At 42.1% G+C, this 20,045-nt stretch overlaps 1 protein-coding gene across 1 annotated transcript in view; it reads left to right on the top strand.

The window, feature by feature from the left end:
• Positions 1-20,045, top strand: part of CELSR1 (cadherin EGF LAG seven-pass G-type receptor 1) — a 160,906-nt gene that overhangs the window by 100,193 nt on the left and 40,668 nt on the right. Inside the window, exons 6-9 of the mRNA XM_054399449.1 lie at positions 12,163-12,320; positions 13,547-13,710; positions 15,632-15,757; positions 19,474-19,640. Coding sequence (XP_054255424.1) covers positions 12,163-12,320; positions 13,547-13,710; positions 15,632-15,757; positions 19,474-19,640 — 615 coding nt within the window. The remainder of the gene's footprint in view (positions 1-12,162; positions 12,321-13,546; positions 13,711-15,631; positions 15,758-19,473; positions 19,641-20,045) is intronic.

The following is a 20,045-nucleotide window of genomic DNA, read 5'->3' as shown; positions in this document are numbered from 1 at the left end:
AGTGAAACACCTTACCCTGAAAATATCCAGGATACCATCCAGTATTGTTTAACCTGAACAGTCAGGAAAAGTGGTTGGCAATTAAATTCTCAGATAGGTATTACACCCTGTGCCAGGAAGCACCTCTCACACTGGGACATGGTTACCCATGCCGAGTGCTGCATTGTGTAGCTCTGTTGGAAAAGACAGACCCCAAAGGGAGTCAAATAACTGGAAATGCAATTACTAATAAAGACTGGGTATGACTTATGCAAATGTCTATCACTGGTGACATCTTGAACAGACATAATTGCGATCTGAGAGAGAATTTCTGAAGTTAATCCTCCCTGTGGCTTCCAGACTTAATTTGTTAAGGGATTGAGAGAGATTTTCTAAATAAACAATGCAGTTGTTGAAGATTATGATAATGCCACTGTTGATCAGATGTGGGCCCTGCCAGAGTTTGGATTTTTCTGGTTCAGAATGACTTGCTGTGTTTACAGCAGCTGGGATCAACACAGGTCTGCTCTAGCATTGCTTGGCATTGCCTGGTAAATGAAAGTGCAGAACATTAATTGCAGTATTGAGCAAATATTGAGAGGAGGATTGGTACTATGAACATTGAAAATGTCACTCTCTGGGCATATTTTTCCAGGAAGAAATACAATTTTGTGTATCTGCATTTCCAACTCTACATTCATAATATCTCTAAGATTGGCCAGTACAGCTTTTAAAGATTCTCTCAAGTGTGCTAGGCAGAGACCATATTAAAATTTACTGCTTCCTCTTAAATCACATATTCTTACTTAAGATTTATGCATATTTCTAATTCTGTCATTTCCATATTACCCATCTGATTGCAAATATTTAGTAGTAGAAGATACTGCAGGATTGAGGGGTTAGTGGTGGCACAGCAGAGGAGCCAGTGGACAGTGCTAACTTCCAGCAGGATGCTGCTGATGTACTTCATCAGATCAATTTTTGCTGGATGCCTTTCATTCTATGGCATTTTCATGGGATCAGAAGTTCTACGATAGCTCAAGCACAAGAAGACTTGCAGGACACCAAAACCACAGGGATTATAACCACAGACAATTTGGTAGCTCTGGTTTTGGGAAGGATTTATCTGTGTTTATCTGCATAAAACGGGGCCTCTTCTTCACAGAGTTTCTTCAATTATACAAGGAAGAAAAGCAATTCAAGTGAAAAAGTCACTTTCTTTGCTAGCCACAACCAAATTCTTAACCAGCATCCCAAGGGACTTGCATGTTTCATGTATTTTTCAACTCAAGACACACAAAACTAAGAGCTTTTACCAATTGGATATTACCAATATTGTTAGCCAGATAAACCTTGTGATAGGGTTTGCAGCTTTCTCAGAAGAACAAAAGTTACTGTATCAGCAGATTATTGTGCTTTTTGGTGGTCAGGCTTGTATACATTCTGAAGTACACAATAGGTAGTTCTGGAGGAACACAAATACCAGGCTATGAGGAATACACATAGGAGGCTATGAGTCATTTGTAGCTATGCGTTTGTATTATTTATCTATGTTGTCTTTTTGGTGCTACTAGACATGGCCATTAAAAAAAAATAGCAATTAAAACTGCAAGCAGTTAAAGGAAGGGAAAGAAATTAGATTTTTCCGTTGCTGAATCCATGCCAGGGTTTTACATTTAAAGTTCAAAATGCTGTTCTAGTCAAACACGTAAAATATGTTCCTTGTGTCTGAATGCAAAACATCTCATTTCCTACATGCTCAGGGCTCAGTCTTTAAAATGGCACGAGAAAGGTGAACTCTGCAAAAATAGTTCCATTTATTAGTCATTTCCTGTCATTCTAGCTGAGACTCCCATCCTTGCTGAGGCCAAATTCATTCTTTCCCTCCCCCCCAATCCAGATGTCATCAATGAAAATCCTAGTCTAGATAAAGACCATATATGGAAACTGAAGCTTGACAGATTCTAATTAGAAATAATATGCAACATCATTAATAGTGAAGGTATACAATCTGCATTATAATCTACTGATGATCTTGCTGTCCTTATAAAGTTAGTATTTCCCTTTTTAAAGGGAAATTTTAGCTGAGGTACAAGCCATGTTATTGAGTTAGGACTCCCTGGATGGTGGTCTATGATTGAGTAAGGCAAGAAACTGATTAAATGATGAGTCTCTTTCACTCATAAAATGTAGCAGGATACTGTGAAAACCTGTCTGGAGCTCTACCCTACAGTGTTGCAGGTGGGAAGATGAGAACCAGAAGTGTTGCTGCACATTTGCCTTTTTCTTACACTTTTCTGTGGCATTTACCACTCACTCACTTTGGTCTGGCCTGTGGCAACAGTTCATGTTCCTAACAAATCCTGAAGAACACTGAGTTGCTGCCTGGCTCATACTTCCTTTTTCTTGGTCCTGCTCAGACATGATTGCAGAGCCCTTGCAGGTGTTAGTGGGTGTAACAGAGGATCTGCCTCACGCATTAGCCTGGACTTTCAAAGCCCCTCCTGCAATTCCACTGATATTTATTCCTGTGGATTTCAATTAGTAGTAATTGGGGGGTTGTTGTTTTGGTTTGGTGGTTTTTTGTTGTTTTTTTTTCCTCATAGAGGGTAAGTGCAAAGTGATTGATATCTGGGAAAGGAAATCAGGCTTTGGCGGCAGAGCGACATTCCATTGTCTTGACATGAAATAACAACTGCCTCTAAATCTGTGTCTCGGGAAATGAAAGTGTAAAGCAGTGAAAGTCATTTGGAGGTCATTGAGATGCAAAGTCTGTCCTGCTCCCCAGGCCTGAGTTGCTCAGCTCCCTCTGACAGCTTTGAGAAATATCTTGGGTCACTGGGGAAGAGGAAGGCAAGTGCTTTCTGCTTTAGGAAATGTTGCTCTTGCAGAGTTCACAAATGCCCCCTGAAAACACTTTGTGACAATGATCTGATATGGAAATGCAAACAGTAACTTTTCAGAAACCATCTCCAGGGTTTTCACTCTGCAGTTGACAATAAGGACCATGTCACTTCAAAAAAAAAAAAAACAAACCCTGCTCTTCTGGAAGCCTCATTCTTGTCAAGGCTTCTCAGTTCTTCTCACTCCTCGCAGGTTTTAAAGACTTGACTTGTGTGCCCATTTACATCACTACTATTTTCTAGGTCTGTACCAAGCCTGCACCTTAGCTGTGTGGCTTTCCTGATGGTGGGGAGCTCTGAGATCAGCCTAGAGAGCCCAGCACCCAACAGTCATCTGTGAGCCTGGATTTGCTTAAGCCATCTACACCCTTATGCTGCAGAACTCAGAGGTTTAATGGCAGCTCTCAAAATGATGATTTTTTTATCTCCTCCTGAAGGCTAAAGAGATATATAAGGCACCTCCATGAGAGCCAGCAGAGTCTGAATAGCTGTTGGCTTGCTATAAGGCTCTGAGGATGGTGCTCAAAGGCTGTGCTCTGCAGCACAGCCTGGCAGGGTTTCTGCAAAGCCAACAGAGTCATTCAAATGGCACCTCAAGAATTTGTTGCAAGTTCTTTGAAGTGCGCTGTTATCTCCATTTAATCACACAGTAAATCTACAGAAGCTTGCTGATTTGCAGTAAGTTTTCAGGTATTTTGCATCTGTCTGTGTAGTGAGGAGAAGCAGCACTTTGCAATTACCTGGCCACACAAGCATCTGTGTGTACCAAGAGACCCTCACAAAGATCCAGCCATGGAGAGAATAAACATAAAGCAGTGTGGATTCCTGGATTTTATAGAACTAGTTGTATCCCCATCTCTCACACTGAGCAGCAGTTTGCTCAGGAAGGTGTCACCAGGGATGAGCCCCGGGAGGAGTTGTTGTAAGTGTCATGGTGTGGTGTTTGTCACATTGTGCTATTTATAGGTATTTCTTAGACTCTTAACAGCAATAACATTTGCATCCAGCATGCTAAATTAGGTTGTAAAACATACAAGAGTTATGTAAAACCAAAAACATTTGAGAGTGATACTTTGGCAGGTAGATAGGGTTAAATAGCAAAGGGAGAAGGGTTGGCTGAAGTGGAAGAGGAGAGCATATGAAAGAGAACAAGGATGCACTGCAGCATCCTTCACATGCTTTTCTCTCCCAGTTCTCCAAGGATGCTAGAAGAGCATGCTTGATGGTGGAAGGGAGAGAGGCAGCAAAATAGGCAGATAAAAGGGTTCAGAAGGCAGGGCAGAACAGGGAGAAGGCACATCAGCCACAATGGAAGATCAGAGGAGAGGAGAGAGTTTCAGAGGGCAGACAAGGGGAAGATCATCTTGATGAGTGGTGTGTCACATGCAGTAAGATGGATATTGTCTTGAGGAGTGTGTCACTGATTTAGCATCAAAGACCTGAGAAGCATCTGGGAATACAAACTTGAGGATCAGATTTCCATTCGCAGGCAGGAGAAACTCATTCTTCCCATCAGCTTTACAGCAGCCTTTGCCAAAGTTAGTCAAATCCAAGAATATATCCTTTACAGGAGCTCTATGATATTTGTGAAGATAGTGGTCACACTCTGTGCAGGGAGGGGACATGTCTGAATGATATGTACCTGTAATCGAGACTTCTCACAGTCTTGCCACCATTCCATATGGTGGGACTGAAGGGCTGTTCCCCATCACTGCTCTGCTGCCAAAAGAGCAGCAGCAAGTTCTTGAGTGCCAGGTCTCATAGCTGTGCTGAAAGCCTCCTGCTTCAAATATCAAAGTTTAGCCTTTGGATGCAGCCATACAGGAGATAGCGTATCAGACTAGTAAAGCTCACTTGGCTTTGTGGCCCAGCACAAAGTGTTTCAAGGAGTTTGTGCAGGAAAAGGAACTGGTCTGGTGGCTTTTCAGGATTTGCATTTTTGACTCAGAGATGGGAAGCTTTTTGCCTTTCCTTTTTACTGCCGCAGCCTCTCATGTTTCTCCACAGACTCCAGACAAGTTTGTGTTAAGAAATGGTATTACAATATTCAGCGAATAAAGGGGATACCTGCATCAAAGGAGTAAGGGGGTTTTGTGAAATGAGTTGTCCTGCCTTTTCCTGGTGACTTAGCAGGGTGTGTAAAAAATTCTCAGTTCTTCTCACTGTGTTATTTTAAAGATGCTCTGGGAAGCTGTAGGGGGAAACTTTAGAAAGCAGAGATTAACATTAATAGTTTCTTTAATCTGCCCTAATTTGGAGTTTCTCGATTGATCAGAATGGTCTGCAAGTCCACGGTTCTAAGGTTCTCCGGCATTTCCTAGCCTTTCCCCTGGGATTCCAAGCACGGCGCTTTCGCGGGTTGTTTTTTCCTGTTTATTTATTTATTTTCCTTGCGGGGCGCCGGGCTCCGGACGCTTGCCCAGGGAGGCCGCCGCTGCCGTGGGCACTTAATGAGCTTTTTGACCACTGAAGCAGCACAGGATTGCCTGGGAATCGGAGGGGGTTTCTCCCTTCCCCGCGTCAGAGAGCAGAGCAGAGGCCGGCGGGTTAACAAAGGAGCCGTGGCGGCTGGCCGGCTGCCTAATGAGCACCAGGGAACCGGTGAGGGGGGACCCTAGCAGTGGCCAGAGCCCCAGCAGCAGCTTCCATCAGGACCTGATGCCAGCTGATCCATTTTTCCCCCATTATTATTGTAGCTACAAGCATTAGAAAGCAAAGTGCTCCAAATGGTATGAATATGAAGTGTTTTCCACCCAGAACTTTTGGGGGTGGTGGGGTCTGAACCAGCACATTAACAATGCAGATAAGCATGGGGTTTTGTATTAAAAATAGCTAGGAAACATTCTTTTCAACCTTTAACTGCTCCTAACAGTCAATAAATCATTAGCCACTGATTAACAAAAACAGAAGGGTAACTTATTGTCTGGTAAGCAAGCTCTTGGAAGCACTGAAAGGCTGGCACTAACTTCAGGATGGCTTTTCTTTTTACACATTTACACTTACAAAAAAGACAAACAAGACAAGCTCTGCATATTAAACTATGCCACACAAAGCATTTTACTAGAAGACCAACTTTCTAAAATGGATATCTTTTTTTAATGTGTACAGTGAGCTGAGCAAATGCAGTATTTATGAGAGACAATGTTGTATCTGTCCCCCACTAAAACAGGTCTCCTCATGCAAAGCACGATGGGGTGGTATGTGTCTTATCTGCAAGGGTTCCCAGTTTGTGTTCTCAAAGTCTTGGCCATACAGTGTGCTACTGAGTTATCCCCTCAGCTCTCTCAAAAGATTCAGTGGACTGGCTACAGTAGGCAGAAGTCCTTACAGCTGAGGTTCAAGCTGGAGAGCACACTTTTCACTTTGAGTTCAGGGAATATCTGTGATGTTGGAACACTCTCCAATGGCTGAACAAAATCACTCTCCCTCTTCCCATCTGTGCAAAAAGTCAAGTGGCAGTTTTTAATCTAAGAATGGAAGTTAGGAAAGGTATTTCCAGTGAAGGAGGTGTTTGTGGGACCTTTGTAAAATCCCTTTTATCTTGCAGATTAACTAATGAAAGGGAGAAAACCAGGAATCTGTCACTGCTGATGACTGACTAAACATTTGCACTTTGTAGTATTACTATTACATGTACATACCTAGTTCAATTTAATTCAAAATAAGTCTACCAACGATTAGACAATTTGCTTAAACCTCTTCAATCGTTTTGCATTGTGACTATTGAAAACAGTAGTGTTTATAATGTAAAAATGTAGCAGTTAAGTGTTTAAGACAAGGCTTCCATTGTCAATCTGTATGTCTTTTCCATTCACTGTGCATCATGAGACCATCTGTGTCTAATAAGTAACTGTGTCGGATCTTGCAGTTTAAATATTTACTTTAAAATAATAGAGAATCCAAATGAAACTGAGATACATGAGAATATCCATGTCTGATGGTTTAAGTGGAGTGGGAATAGATTTCTGCAGTAGATTTGCAAACTATAAACAGATGTGTTTTGATGACCTTCTCTCCTCTATCTGGTCTCCCTTTAGAAAACACAAGTTCACAGATTAAGCTTCTCAGAGTTTTACATGCATCTGGGAGAATCTGTGTGTGTTTCTTTCTGTTGAAGTTGTGAGAAGTCCAAGCAGTTCAACGCCTCTATACTTGTTTTTCACAAAAATCATATTTGGCATCATATTTCACAGTGGCATTTTCACTGCAACCTGAGAAAGTCACTGCAGGTGGCCAAAGGTAGTTACATGCACCTTGGCAGCTTGAGAGAGTCACTCCTCCAGGTCACCACTGAGGACAATAGATGAGTCTCATGGTTAACTCTGCTATGGTCAGAAAGGGAGCTGCAATTTTCAAAAGACATCCTGGGAGAATTGTCATTCCTGCAATTGCAGTCTGCTTATGACTCTGTCTGGGGAAAGGAGAGTGTCCTGGGTTAGACATGAGACTTGAGATTCTCCATTCATAGGTTAGAACCCACTGATCTACTTCGTGAAAGCTCAGTGAGGCAAAGTTTCATGACATGCATGATTTTAGCTACTATGATTTGAGGAACATAAATGTGGCTCATCTTGTTTTATATGAGAGGAAGAGAAAGGTAGGTGGCCTCGGCTCTCATATGTGGATCCTGAGTATATTAGAACAACATAAGGGTCAATACAACAAACACACTGTACTGTAATGTGGGGTGCAGAGACTGTTTGGAAAATCGTTATGTGATGGTGATAATATACTGCAACTCTTAGGGCTGCTTTTCCCCCACTTTTTTTTGGTTGCGCTTTTTTTGTGGTTGTTTTTGATTGGTTGTTTTTTGTTTGGGTTTTGGGGTGTTTTTTTTGTTTGTTTGGATTTTGGGGTGGGGTGGTGGGGTTTTTGTTTGTTTTCAGGGGGGGTTGGGGTGTTTGGTATTTTTATTGTAAGTCAGTATGAATCCATTACTTTCATAGTTTCCTTAAGGCAGACCAAGTTCTCTCTTTACCACTGTTTGTTACCTCTTCTTGCTACTCGCTTGTACAGCATGTGGTCTTTGAAGTTTGATTTGCAGCCTCTTTCCAGACAAGCACTAAGTAAAAAGGCAGCCTTTAGGGTTAGGCAGCATAAGGTAAATTTTCAGCCCCATGAGCAGGAACTCAGTTACATGACTTGCATTACCATTAATGGGGGTCATGCTGGTAAATTCCTGTACACCACATTGCACACTTACTCATGAGTGCAGAATTGGCACGGCTAATGAAATTTGCCTTTTGGGTAGCATGGTGTTTCAGGAGATGAGTCTGACAGGCAGAAAGGACTGCTAAGTACCCAGATGAAAGTCTGGCTTTTAACTCCTTGAACATATTTCCAGAAAATGATATCGTGAATTAATGCTGGTTAGTATTAGCTGTTCCTACTGTTAGGGATCATTCTTGCTCCAGTAGGATTCCATTGAGGCAAAGATCATGCCTGAAATTTGTGTGCTGTCATTTTGTGTTGGCAATTTGTTTTCTTGTCTGTTTTCCAGTACTACTTACTGTTATTTATTTTCTTTCAAATATAGGCCAGTCCTTTGGTGACACCAGCTTCTGTAATCACAAACAAATTAAGTTCTTTTTTATAATTGATCCCTCTTATGGCTGAGCATCACCTGGTGATTTCCAACCTGCATCGCTCATGGACCTGTTATACCTCTTTGTTCTTGTACTGTATTCATTGCAGTGATAGCATCTTCTCATTTCCAAAACCCTTTCCTAGACTTCAGTTCACTAAGCTAAACATGCCAAGTCTGTTTTGTCTGTTTGATAATGTAAACTTCCCATTGCCCTGGCTGCCATTCTGGATATCTGCTCTTTCTGAAAGTTATTTTTGACAAATTAAATAAAAATTGCCCACAGCATTTTATCCTGTTCAGTGTCATAAAATTTCCCTCATGCCCCTCATCACAACAATTCACTGTTGTATTGCATTTTGTGCCTTTTGATCACACTGTAGTTCATCATTATTTTGTATTCAATTAATAGGTTTCTTTTTCCAGTTGTCATAATTCGTAGCAAATGGTCTCTGAGCCTGCAATTGGAATTCTTTCCATTAGATCCCAAGTTTCATGTTGTTATTAATTCTTTCTAGCACTCAGCTACTTAAAGTGATTCTTTTTTTTTTAACGTGTGGTGCTCTAAATGTCTTTTGCATCAAACAAAAATATTAATAAAATCAATTTCACGATTCACTTCTGAATGAACTCCTAACTTAGGTTCCCTCTGTTTCAGTCTTTTGTTTATTTCACATGATTTCAATTAGAAAATATTCCCTCTGTTTAGTGCTGAGAAGATGAAAAGTGTACTTGCCACATATAAGAGAAAAAAAGAGTCCATGTCGTATTAAATCACTTGGAAGATCTTTTCTCCTTTCCCAGCAACATATTCTTCCATTTTGGGAAAAGCCTGTTCTGTCAAATTAGCCTTTTAACATAGTCAGAAAATTGCAGCCTATTTGAACCAAATATGGTCTGAACTGAAGTAGATCTCTTTTCATTCACAAGATATTTAATTCCTTCTTCATCAGCTTATGGTTCTCTGTGGTCATCAGAGCCAGACTGATGCCAGAGATGCACTGCACTGGACAATCAACATCTGGTGAAACAGTTTGCAGTTTCTATGTTAAATAAAAGTAGGGAAAAAAAAACCATCAATTTGCCACTGCAAGTTGACTGTGAAGGAGCAGCTGCAAACTGTTGAGTCTCATCAGGTTGCAATCTTGATTAACATTGGGCAGATAACCCCTGCTGTGAGATAAATACCCTGCCTTTGTCAAGGCTCCAATGTAAGAAACAATAGGTTATTTCAGTGAAGCAAAAGAACATAAATGTTAATCGAATCATTCCTCCACATGAATAGAAGTAGCACCCAGAATGTAAACATTTTAATTTTGGAAGGGAAGGTCTGCCTATCAGTTGATTAATTTTCTATGTATTTTTTCATTTGCTTTGAAAAGCTGCTCACTAACATTGCCATCACTGCATACAATAACATTTTATGCACTGCAAATATGCGTGCTTCCTGTCTTTCCAAGCTGGGCTGTGGCAAAGTCCAGGGGCTATCAGAAAAAATACAGTCTGTCTTAATATCATTCCAGAGAGGTCAAAACTTCGTACTGTATAACTGCCAAACTATGTGATCATATTAGCTCTTGGTAGAGGAAATGGAAAACACTTTCTAACCGGAATCAACACCAGGAAACATCTTTTTAGAATGTTTTTTATACATTGGGATAATTACCCTTAGAAATAAAGCTGTATCTCTTTAAAGATTATGAAAATGGCTTTAGGTATTTAACAAATTTATGTACGTATAAGCAAAACAGAAAGATTAGACATTTAATTCTCTGCTACTTCCTTGTTTGCTGTGCAAATAAGGGGTTTCAGTACACAGTTGAGCAATACATATTTTAAAGTGAGCATACAGCAAACTCCCATGTGAAGCTCAGCTATCTCACGTTTTCATGTGGTTACTGTTGTTGATCAACACATCATAAAAGTACCACTCAGCTTTCCATTGTGCTGCATGTCTGGTAAGATCCCGGTGACTTCTCTTCTGTGGGGTGTTCCTTTACCCATAGAGGAACCACAGCAAAGCCAGAGGTGTTCAGCTCATTGCTTCTGTTGTGCACATGAAGTTCTCAGAGATCCTGCATGAGTGGTAGCTTAGGACTCTGTGGCTCTCTATGAACATTAAACATGGAAGATGGTTTTCTTACAGAATTTGTTAGTTCCTCACTGAGGCTGCTGTGCTGCTTTGTCCTCCTTCTAAGCTTATATTTGCAAGAAGACATGTAATGACCCACCAAGCACACTCCTACCAAATTGTAGACCCAAACCCCTGACTCCTCTTCACTCACACGCTTTACTTGCTACCTCAGGATTAATCATGTGATTCACTGCAACTCTTCATACCTCCTAACACTGGGCCAACTTTAGTACTACATCCCATCACCATTGTAGTCTGACAAGAAAGCACATTCCAAGGCCACGACACCTCCACAGTCCAAAAAGGTCTGCAAGACAGAGCAATCCTGTTCATAGTGTCTGAATTTGCTAGCTCTTCGCTGAGGCTGCTGTGCTGATATTTATACATACACCCTTTTTTAAAACTTGTGACACACGTGTCCACTGGAGAAATCTATCTCTTTTTCTGCATGGCAGAAACATCTTCTGCCAGATACTTTGGGGTTCATCTCATCAATTATGGAATTAGTGAAGATTAAGGATGTGTTTGTGGTAGAGGCACAGAAATTTGGTGATTGGAGTTGGATTCCTTGTGATCCTACAGCTTTTCTGTCTGTTGAGACCACTGAATTTTCCCAGCTCTTGATGAGTGCTGAAGTGAGGAGAATAACAGTTTCCAGCAGGGTCATAGCAATAGTGTGATAGCAAGCCAGTAACAGAGGAGATATGGAGATGAGTGTGGTAATTCTAGTTTTGTGCCCACATTCACTAAGGCGTGTTGTAATTGGGTGGTCAGGAGTTTCCTACTGCGTGTATCTAGCCAGAGATAAGGGAAAGACGGAGCACTTACTGCTCTCTAAAACATACTTTCTTCCCACCTTCCATGCACCATCTACAGTGTGAGTCTGCATGCCTGGACCAAAGCAGCTACAAGAGCAAGCTCAGATTCATCCATTGCTTTGACTTCTCCAGCTCCACAGGTCGCTATGACTAGAAACTGGGAGTTTCTCAGACAGCTCCGCAATGGGCAGTAATTTTCTGTGCCCTCCATCTTGTAGCTGAGAACAATAAATCTTCCTCTAAACTCCCTCCCAGTCATCCTTTCACTACAGCCTTTATAGGAACTCATACTTAAGTTTCTGGTGGCCCAAACAGAATAACCCCATCAGAGAAAATTTTATTTAAACCTTTAGCTTCACTTGTGATACTGCATCATTTTATGTTTCTTTGGGCAGAAACTGTTAACATTCAAGTGACTTCATTTACTTGAGGTGAAGAATTGCAACGTTACCAGAATTTATTAGAGTTTGCAGAAGTAAGACCAAAGTGGTTCAGCAGTGGAAAAGACCAAAGGCACTTCTGGCATGCTGTACAACACACTGGGCATGTATGAACTGCCTTTGAAGTCATCCATTGGGGTTTTTTCCTGTCATAGGTCAACTTAACTTCCACTGTTTAGCTTACGTATCCTATTTTAGTGCCCTTTGGGAGGTAGGGAGAAGTATGTCGCTGAGCTGGCTGAACCAGCATTTAAATCCCATGTGTATGTAGCACTGTGTGACATGTGCCATTTATTTCTTGAAGCCAAATATTGGGCGATTAGGAATTCCCCACGGACCTTCTGGAGAGAAGGTGGCTGTGGTGACTGTGGACGACTGTGACACAGCAGTGGCTGTGCGCTTCGGGATCCTCATTGGAAACTACACCTGCGCAGCCCAGGGAACTCAGACAGGCTCAAAGAAGTAAGGATTCCCTACATTTGTCTTTTCCACTCATTTTCTTCTTCCAGGGACGAGTTAACAGTATGTGATTAACTTCTAAGCAAATTAAGTTTGAAAAGCAGGCATGATTTAACAAGTAACAAGGTTTAGTTTGGTAGATGGAATTTACTGGGGGCTATGGTGAATGTCAGTGTACTGGGTGGAATACACAGTTTTGTGTGGGTACAGACACATGCCCAGATTACTTATAAAATGGAAAAAAAAAAAAAGAGAGAGAGACCTGGATGTTGGTGTGGATAGCACCCAAAATAATATACTCAGTATGAAGTATAGAGAGAAGGGTAAATATAAAATTAGATTTATTATTGAAAGGAATGGCTGAAGAGCTTATTAGTTACATGATTAAACTTAAAAGTTTGTCTGAAACAGACATGGAAATAAGGGGGATACAGAAAAGGCCAGTGAGAATCATTAGGTAGTAAAAACATCTTTCCTGTAAGGAGGGACCAAAAAAGATTAGTGCTTTTGATTTTAAAGAGGAGATGGACACCAAGCAACCAACATGGCAGGGATATAAAGTAACAAGTAATAGCAGAAAGACAATTGAGATGCACATGATGCTCAAGGAGATATTAAAGGTCAGGCTCAACAAGGCTCTTGTCAACCTGATCTAGTGGAGGATGGCCCTGCTCACTGCAGGGGGATTGGATTAGATGACCTTTGGAGGTCCTTTACAACCCAAACCATTCTATGGTGTTCTAAAATCCCAAGATTTTAGAACACCAATGATGTACGATGTGGAGTCATTCAGTGAAACCTGCATCCACTAATTGTTCCTAATATTTGACATCCTCGGAAGATTTAAAAAGAGTTGGCACTGTATAATAACTGAGTCTATATCAAAATTTATAACACCTCAACCCTTGTGCTGAGCATAAGCCAGCCCTTGATTGATCAGACTCAGAAAGAAGTGTCCTGCAGCTGCACATTTTGCCATTATTTTTATTTTCTCTTTCCTATTGTCTACTGATAGGGACAGGTCATTGGATTCTGTATGCATATGGCAGCTTCTAAGTTAAGTTGTGGTGTTTCTGAAAGGTCCTTTGATTATAACCTCTGGAATTACTGATGTCCCAGAGGGAGCTGCACAGCTTATTAACAGCTCATATGCACTTAGGGAACCGGTAAGATAAAGAACGAAAACAAGCTACATGCGAGAGGTGATGAGCATTTCTTTGTCTCTTCAGATCTTTGGACCTAACTGGCCCTCTCCTCCTTGGGGGTGTCCCAAACTTGCCTGAAGATTTCCCAGTGCACAACAGACAGTTTATTGGCTGCATGAGGAACCTCTCCATCGACAGCAAGCCAATCGACATGGCTAGTTTCATCGCCAATAATGGCACTCTGCCAGGTATGAGCAATGACCACCTCAAAAGTCAACGTGGGAAAACACTTTGTTTTAGCCATGTGTGTAACAGAACTTAGGATGTCAAAAGGGCCCCCACTGGGAGGAGCCCTAGGGAGGAGCAGGGGATAGAGGGTTCTGCAATGGCCCTTGCACCCCTGTTAGCACCACTGAGTGTGAAGCATTTGCTGCAGGCTGCATGGCAGGTGCTTGAGGTACTGCTGGCCATTGCATTGCCACCACTTTGCCGTCATGGCTACATCCAGACCTCATTTGTTTGAGCAAGGTGCAGTCAGCACCCGTGCCAGGGACATACACAATAGTCCCTGGCACATTGCACACTTACAATATTAAGTGGCATGCAGAAAAGGAATGTGCTTGTTTGTACCTTCTGCATTGCTGTTTTTCACCCAGGAATTTACTCCTAAATGAACTTTTTTTTTTTTTTCTTTCTTTTAAATGTCACTTTGCCCTGAAAGCCAGTGGGATTAGTTCATGAGAAAGAATGTTTTTAATGTCCTATTCATAAATTGTGTTTGTTTCATAAATCAAATTCTGCAATTCTCCAAATATGAAAGCTGCTTCATGAAGCAATCTGTTGGAGGCTCTGGTTTGTTGAAGACAGGCTGAGTTCAGCCTGGAGAAGACGCTGCTCCAGGGAGACCTTATAGCGGTCTTGCAGTACTTAAAGGGGTCCTGCAGTAAAGATGGGGAGGAACTTTTGACAAGGGCATTTAGTGATAGTGCAAAGGGCAGAGTCCTCTTCTCTGGAGAGATTCCAAACCCAGCTGGACATTGTGATCCTGGGCAACCTGCTGTGGATGACCCTGCTTTAGCAGAGGTTCAGACTAGATGACCTCCAGAGGTCCCTTTGAACCTCTACCACACTGAGGTTCTGTGATGGCTTTAAACTGAAAAAGGGTATGTTGAGATTAGATGTGAGAAAGAAGTTCTTCACTGTGAGGGTAGTGAGGCACTGGAATAGGTTAGAGAGAGATGTGCCATCCCTGGAAGTGTTCAAGGACAGGGTGGATGGGACTTTAAATAACCTGGTCTAGTGGAAGATGTCCCTGCCCTTGGCAGGAAAACTGAAACTTGATGTTGTAAGATCTCCTACAACCCAAACCATTCTCTGATTCTTTGATTAGGTTTCCAGTCCCAGGATCCCTGATCAGTATTATTTTTGGTGTAAAAAATATTGTCATAATCATAAAACTGTCTCTTACGCACAAAAACAAGTCCCTTCCCTTCCTTCTGTGCTGCTTAATTGCAGTTCTTAGGTATGTTGCATGGGTGATGGGTTAAGAATGGAGTCACAGCATATACTTCAAATTGCTCTTTTGTCTTGGAGCCCTTTTTTAACAGTTGTGTCTCTAATATTAGTTGAACACAAGTTTGTATCTTAGGGAAATGCACATCAGAAGCCATGAAGTGTTTTCTTTAGAATGGATGTTTTTTTTCGTCATTTGGAAATGTGTTCCCATATAGTTTAAAACAATGATGTATAGTAGTGTTATTCCACTGTGTAGCACTGCACATTGACTTTCCCTGGTTAGGAGACAGTAAGTTGGAAACAGTGATACCAAGTCACAGCACCAGTCATCTCCCTATTTCTAGCAGTGGATGACAGGGGGAGAATATAAAAACAAGACAAGCATATAGTGATATTTCCCCAAAAATTTCTCTTACTCCCCAGAGATTTACAGTTCAGTGTCTAAGAGCCTTTTTTTGTCTTTATGAATTTGACACTTGTTCACATCACACAGACTCTTGCCATCCACATTTTGCTTCGCTGACTTCAAGGATATTAAACCACCCCCAAACCTAAAATTGTCATGTCTTCTTTTTACCTAAAAACTCAGATACAATGATTCAGAGCATTTTTATTTTTAAAACCATGCAAGGTAACCGTTTCCCTAAATTTCAGGCTGTGCAGCACAGAGGAACTACTGTGAAACCAACTGGTGCCAGAATGGGGGCACCTGCATCAACAAGTGGAACACATACATCTGCGAGTGCCCTGTACGCTATGGAGGGAAAAACTGTGAGCAAGGTAGGATGCAGAGACCTCCTCCTGCATAACCATGTGTGCACTTTTCATCACCCATCACCAACATTTCATAGCATGCATGGGACAGGTAACAGAAGATCGTAATTAAGACTAAAAGTTGCCAATTATCTATTTGGAAAAGTGTTGGAGCTTACCTCTGTAGCAAATATGATAGCTGACACACTGTCATGGAGAGCAGCAGCTTTCATTGATTTACTCACAGAAGCAAAGTAGTCCCACAGAACTTGGCAGGGTTTAGTAATTTGTTTATAGTAAAAGTGCCTGATCCTAAGCCCCTTTAAATCGGTGGAAAGCATCCTGCTGACTTTATTGGGCTCTGACTCAAACCAGGGATGAATGTGCAGTTTTAATCACCACTTTCTTGGCAAGAAGGCACTCTCTGCTGAGTACGAGTGCTTTCAGTTTTATTGGGTTTTTCTTTGATTGAACACAATGTGCATATATGTGTAAAAACTCATTAATAAAGGATGAGGAAGGAACAGCAGGTGTTTTATAAGGTGTGAAGAACTTGCAGTTAGTTTCTCACCAAGGAAGCAAGAACTCATCTCTGTGAGGGGTCCCATGGAGTTGGTGCAGCAGTAGGCTGCCCACTGTAAAGTGGCACCTCCACATCTAGTAGTGGGTCGCTCATTTGGAGGCTTCCTGGAGGTTTTCGGGAAAGAAAACCTGCTTATACTGGGCATGGCTTTCCTAGAAACAGGCCAAATTATGTCTCCTGATTTGGAGGCGGTAGGTCTTTGTTTCCGTTATCCCAAATGATGCTTAGCCCTGAATAGTTTGCAGCGTGATTAAAGATTTTGTTCTTCTGATGAGTCTACCTCAAACCAGACATTCTTCATTACTCTCAGCAGGTCAAGGACTCTGGAATAGCACATATCCAAGCTGAGGTGCACACACCACAGTGATTTGCAAACCACTTTAGCACAGTATGCGTCAGCCTAGGCCAGATCTCCCCCCGGTAACATATACAACAGAGATAAAATTAGGGGAAAATGGGTTTAACCTTTGTTGTAATTTAATTCTTTTAAAAACTGAGATATTGCAATGCTCTGGAGAAGATCTAGCAGCTGTGCCCAGCTCTCTCTCAAATGGCTAATGATACTGTGCTAGCCTTGAGCTGAACACCACAGCTTTGCACCAAAATGTAAACTGTCACATGTCCTACAATCAAACTGCAGGCGACATCCTGATGTTGACTGTGTTTCGCCAGGCCCTCTGTCTTCACAGGGCAGAGCCCTTACATCTTTCTGGTGACTTTTTAAATGTAGGAGTCTCTTAAAAGTGTATGTAGATATACAAAGCAGCACATCAAAGTGATGAACCCTGAGAAAACCATTAGTTTACATCACTGCCTTGCCAATGGCAGGGAGGTGCTGTGCTGAGAGTGCTTGTCCACTCACCTCAGCAGTGGTACGTTGGTTGTGCCCACCATCCCCTCTATGGAGACCCCTGGACCCAGATATGGGGAAGGGCTGGTGGTGGGAGTGAGGTCACAGGGTGCCAATGGATGGGGATTTCTGTTTTACTAGTAGGGCAAGGTGCACCCATGCCCTAGGGAAGGGAGGGGAGTTGTGAGGAGGTGTGGGAAGGGAAAGGTATTTGCAAGCATGAAAACTCACCACCAGTGAGAAAAGGAAGAAGGTGGCTAATTGCCATGCCAGTCCAGTTTTCCCAGGAGCCAAGCTGAAACATTTGCAAAAAGCATTCACAGCCTCCAGCAGGTGGGAAGCACACAAGGTTTGCATCCTGGCTCTGCTTTCTAGAGGCAAGTGGACTTAAAAATCTCAGCAACGGCCTAGAAAACCACTGGCAAAGAGGTTGAAAGTTGAGGACATTGTGAAGGTCAGCATGGTAGAAGAAGAAGGAAGAGGCTGAGTTTTGCATGTGTGGAGCAGGAGGAAATGATTCTGCTCAGCACTGATGGCCTGGTTACTTTTATATTGATGTGGTGCAGTTCAGGCTGATGAATTGTGCCCTGGCCCAGACAACCAGAGCTCAAGCACTAGATTCAAGTTTTATGCCAGCTGGGGACATCTATGTTTGGTGGCAAACCATTTTAGATTACTTTCTGTTTCAAGAACAGGCTAAGCTTCAGTTCTACCATATGCTCCCGCTAGTATTTGTGGAGTACTGAATATGACTGCAAAGAGCAGATCACAGCCTGGAGCAGGGAGAAGTAGGGTTGCCCTTTTGGCTGCAGTTACCCTGGGTTGGGGTGGTTGTATGACTAACACCTAAGAGAAGGGCAAGTCAAGTTACACCTCTGACTTGGCTTGAGGTAGTCTGCTAGTCTCTGAGATCTTGTTTCTCGCAAATAGGGAGCTGAAGGGCTGGTACTTATCTCCAGCTCCTGCACTCCCCTGTGTCTCAGCCTTTACCTTTATAGAGACCAGCAAGGCAGGCATATCAGAAACTTGGGTGTTGGGATTTTTCTTCAGAAAAATGCAATTTCCTGTCAGACTCACTCCATTTTCTGCTATGATGCCATCTCTCTACCTTTTCTAAGGACTTGCCATTTTATAGTAACACACAGTTGTACGTACCTGACCTGTCCTACTGCAAGAAAATCCAGAAGAGTCAACAGATATGGTAGTGTGGAGCAGAAGGGCAAGGAGGTGGTTATGATCTGTCAAATCAATGACCATCCACATGGGCTTACCACCTAACAAGATACAAGGCTGAGTGCCAATCTCTGGTGGTTGCAGCCTGCTTTCACTTGCAAAATACTGCCATGAACCTACCAGCATGCTCATAACTGAGAACATCAGGCAGGAGCTGTCTGCAAATTCCACTAGAAGATGCTGCATGTGGTGGAGGTGCCCTATGAGGAGCCACAAATAGCACATAGTTCCCACGGCTTAATTTGTGCATCTGATCAGTGGAATGAACTAATCCGTGGTACTGTAGCTCCTGTTACCTGAGGTAACAGGACCTTGAAAGTCCTCAAAAGTTACCTGAGGTAACAGGACCTCAAAAGTCCTCAAAAGTCCAAAGGGCAGGTGTTTCCCTATTTTCCATTAGCAAAAAGTGTTTTCTGTTTTAGGTTGTCATCTGCTCCTCCATGCAGGAGCTATACTCATGCAAGGTTAGAGAGGAAAGCAAGTCTTCAGCTGTCATTTGAGATATATAAGGCAGATAATTTAGACTATTCCACACAAGCTTTCTCCCTGTGAAAAGGCTGTGTAGCTGAGACAGCTAAATAACCTGGCCCTGGAGTATTTATAATTAATTGATACTTTGCATTGTCTCCCAGCCTTGTCCTCTGTGTTTAATCTGTTAATTAGAAGCAAGGAATCAAGGGTATGTTGAAAACATCTGCAGCAACTGTTGCCCTCATATTTCCTGCTCTGTACACCCACTCATCAGCAGAACTGTATCAGCAGAGATCCTGAGCTTACCTTTCTAGGAACATCTCTCGCCTACATAATGCCTTAGCAGTGTGAAGGTGTGCTGCCTTTGAGTGCAGGCACTGAGCCAAAGTGCTTACCCCAAAATAAGGGTAGGTTGTGAATTTTCATTAATACCAGCTCTTTCATAGTAACTCTTATAGAGTGACTCTACTCCATAGTAGATTAAAAATAGCTCAGTGGAAAAGGGACTAGCTGCTTTCCACCATCACTGCAACATAGTGTCATTTCCCCTCTTAACCTTTGTCCTGAAGGGTATCAGCTGTTTCTCTCCTGTCCTTTGATTTACAGCAATGCCTTCTCCTCAGCGTTTCAGTGGTGAAAGCATCATCATTTGGAGTGACCTTGATATTACCATCTCTGTACCATGGTACATTGGACTGATGTTCAGAACCCGGAAAGTCAACGGCATGTTAATGCAAGCCAATGCTGGGGCTGCATCCAAGATCAACATTCAGGTAAAAATGTGGCTGCCTATGGTTAGAATAGAATTAAGAAATTCTTCCCCATCTGTAGATACAGTCATGTGAATGAACTACATAGCTTCCTCCACCCAGCTAAATGCACACCAATAATTTCAGTGAACAAAATATCATTGTAAAATTCCAATTATTGATTTAAGATTATGTTCTTTTAAGAACAGAGGTAGTAGGATGCATTACTGTAGATGTGAAAAATGTGTCTCTTGATTGTTTTGGGGTTTTTTGTCAGTAGGGTAAGTCTGAACTCCAAAGTTATATGAGGAGTTATTCCGAGTGTTCCCTTCTTTGCTGTTTGGGCTTTCTTGCCTAGATTGTCCTAGGAAACACTATTATCTTGCCTTCTGCCCACTTCTGCATCAAATACAAATAGTAGCAAAAAAT

This window comes from Indicator indicator, chromosome 3 (assembly GCF_027791375.1).
Source record: "Indicator indicator isolate 239-I01 chromosome 3, UM_Iind_1.1, whole genome shotgun sequence".
Lineage (NCBI taxonomy): Eukaryota > Metazoa > Chordata > Aves > Piciformes > Indicatoridae > Indicator > Indicator indicator.
The sequence above is the reverse complement of the archived record's forward strand: the minus strand, read 5'-3'. Positions and strand labels throughout refer to the sequence as shown.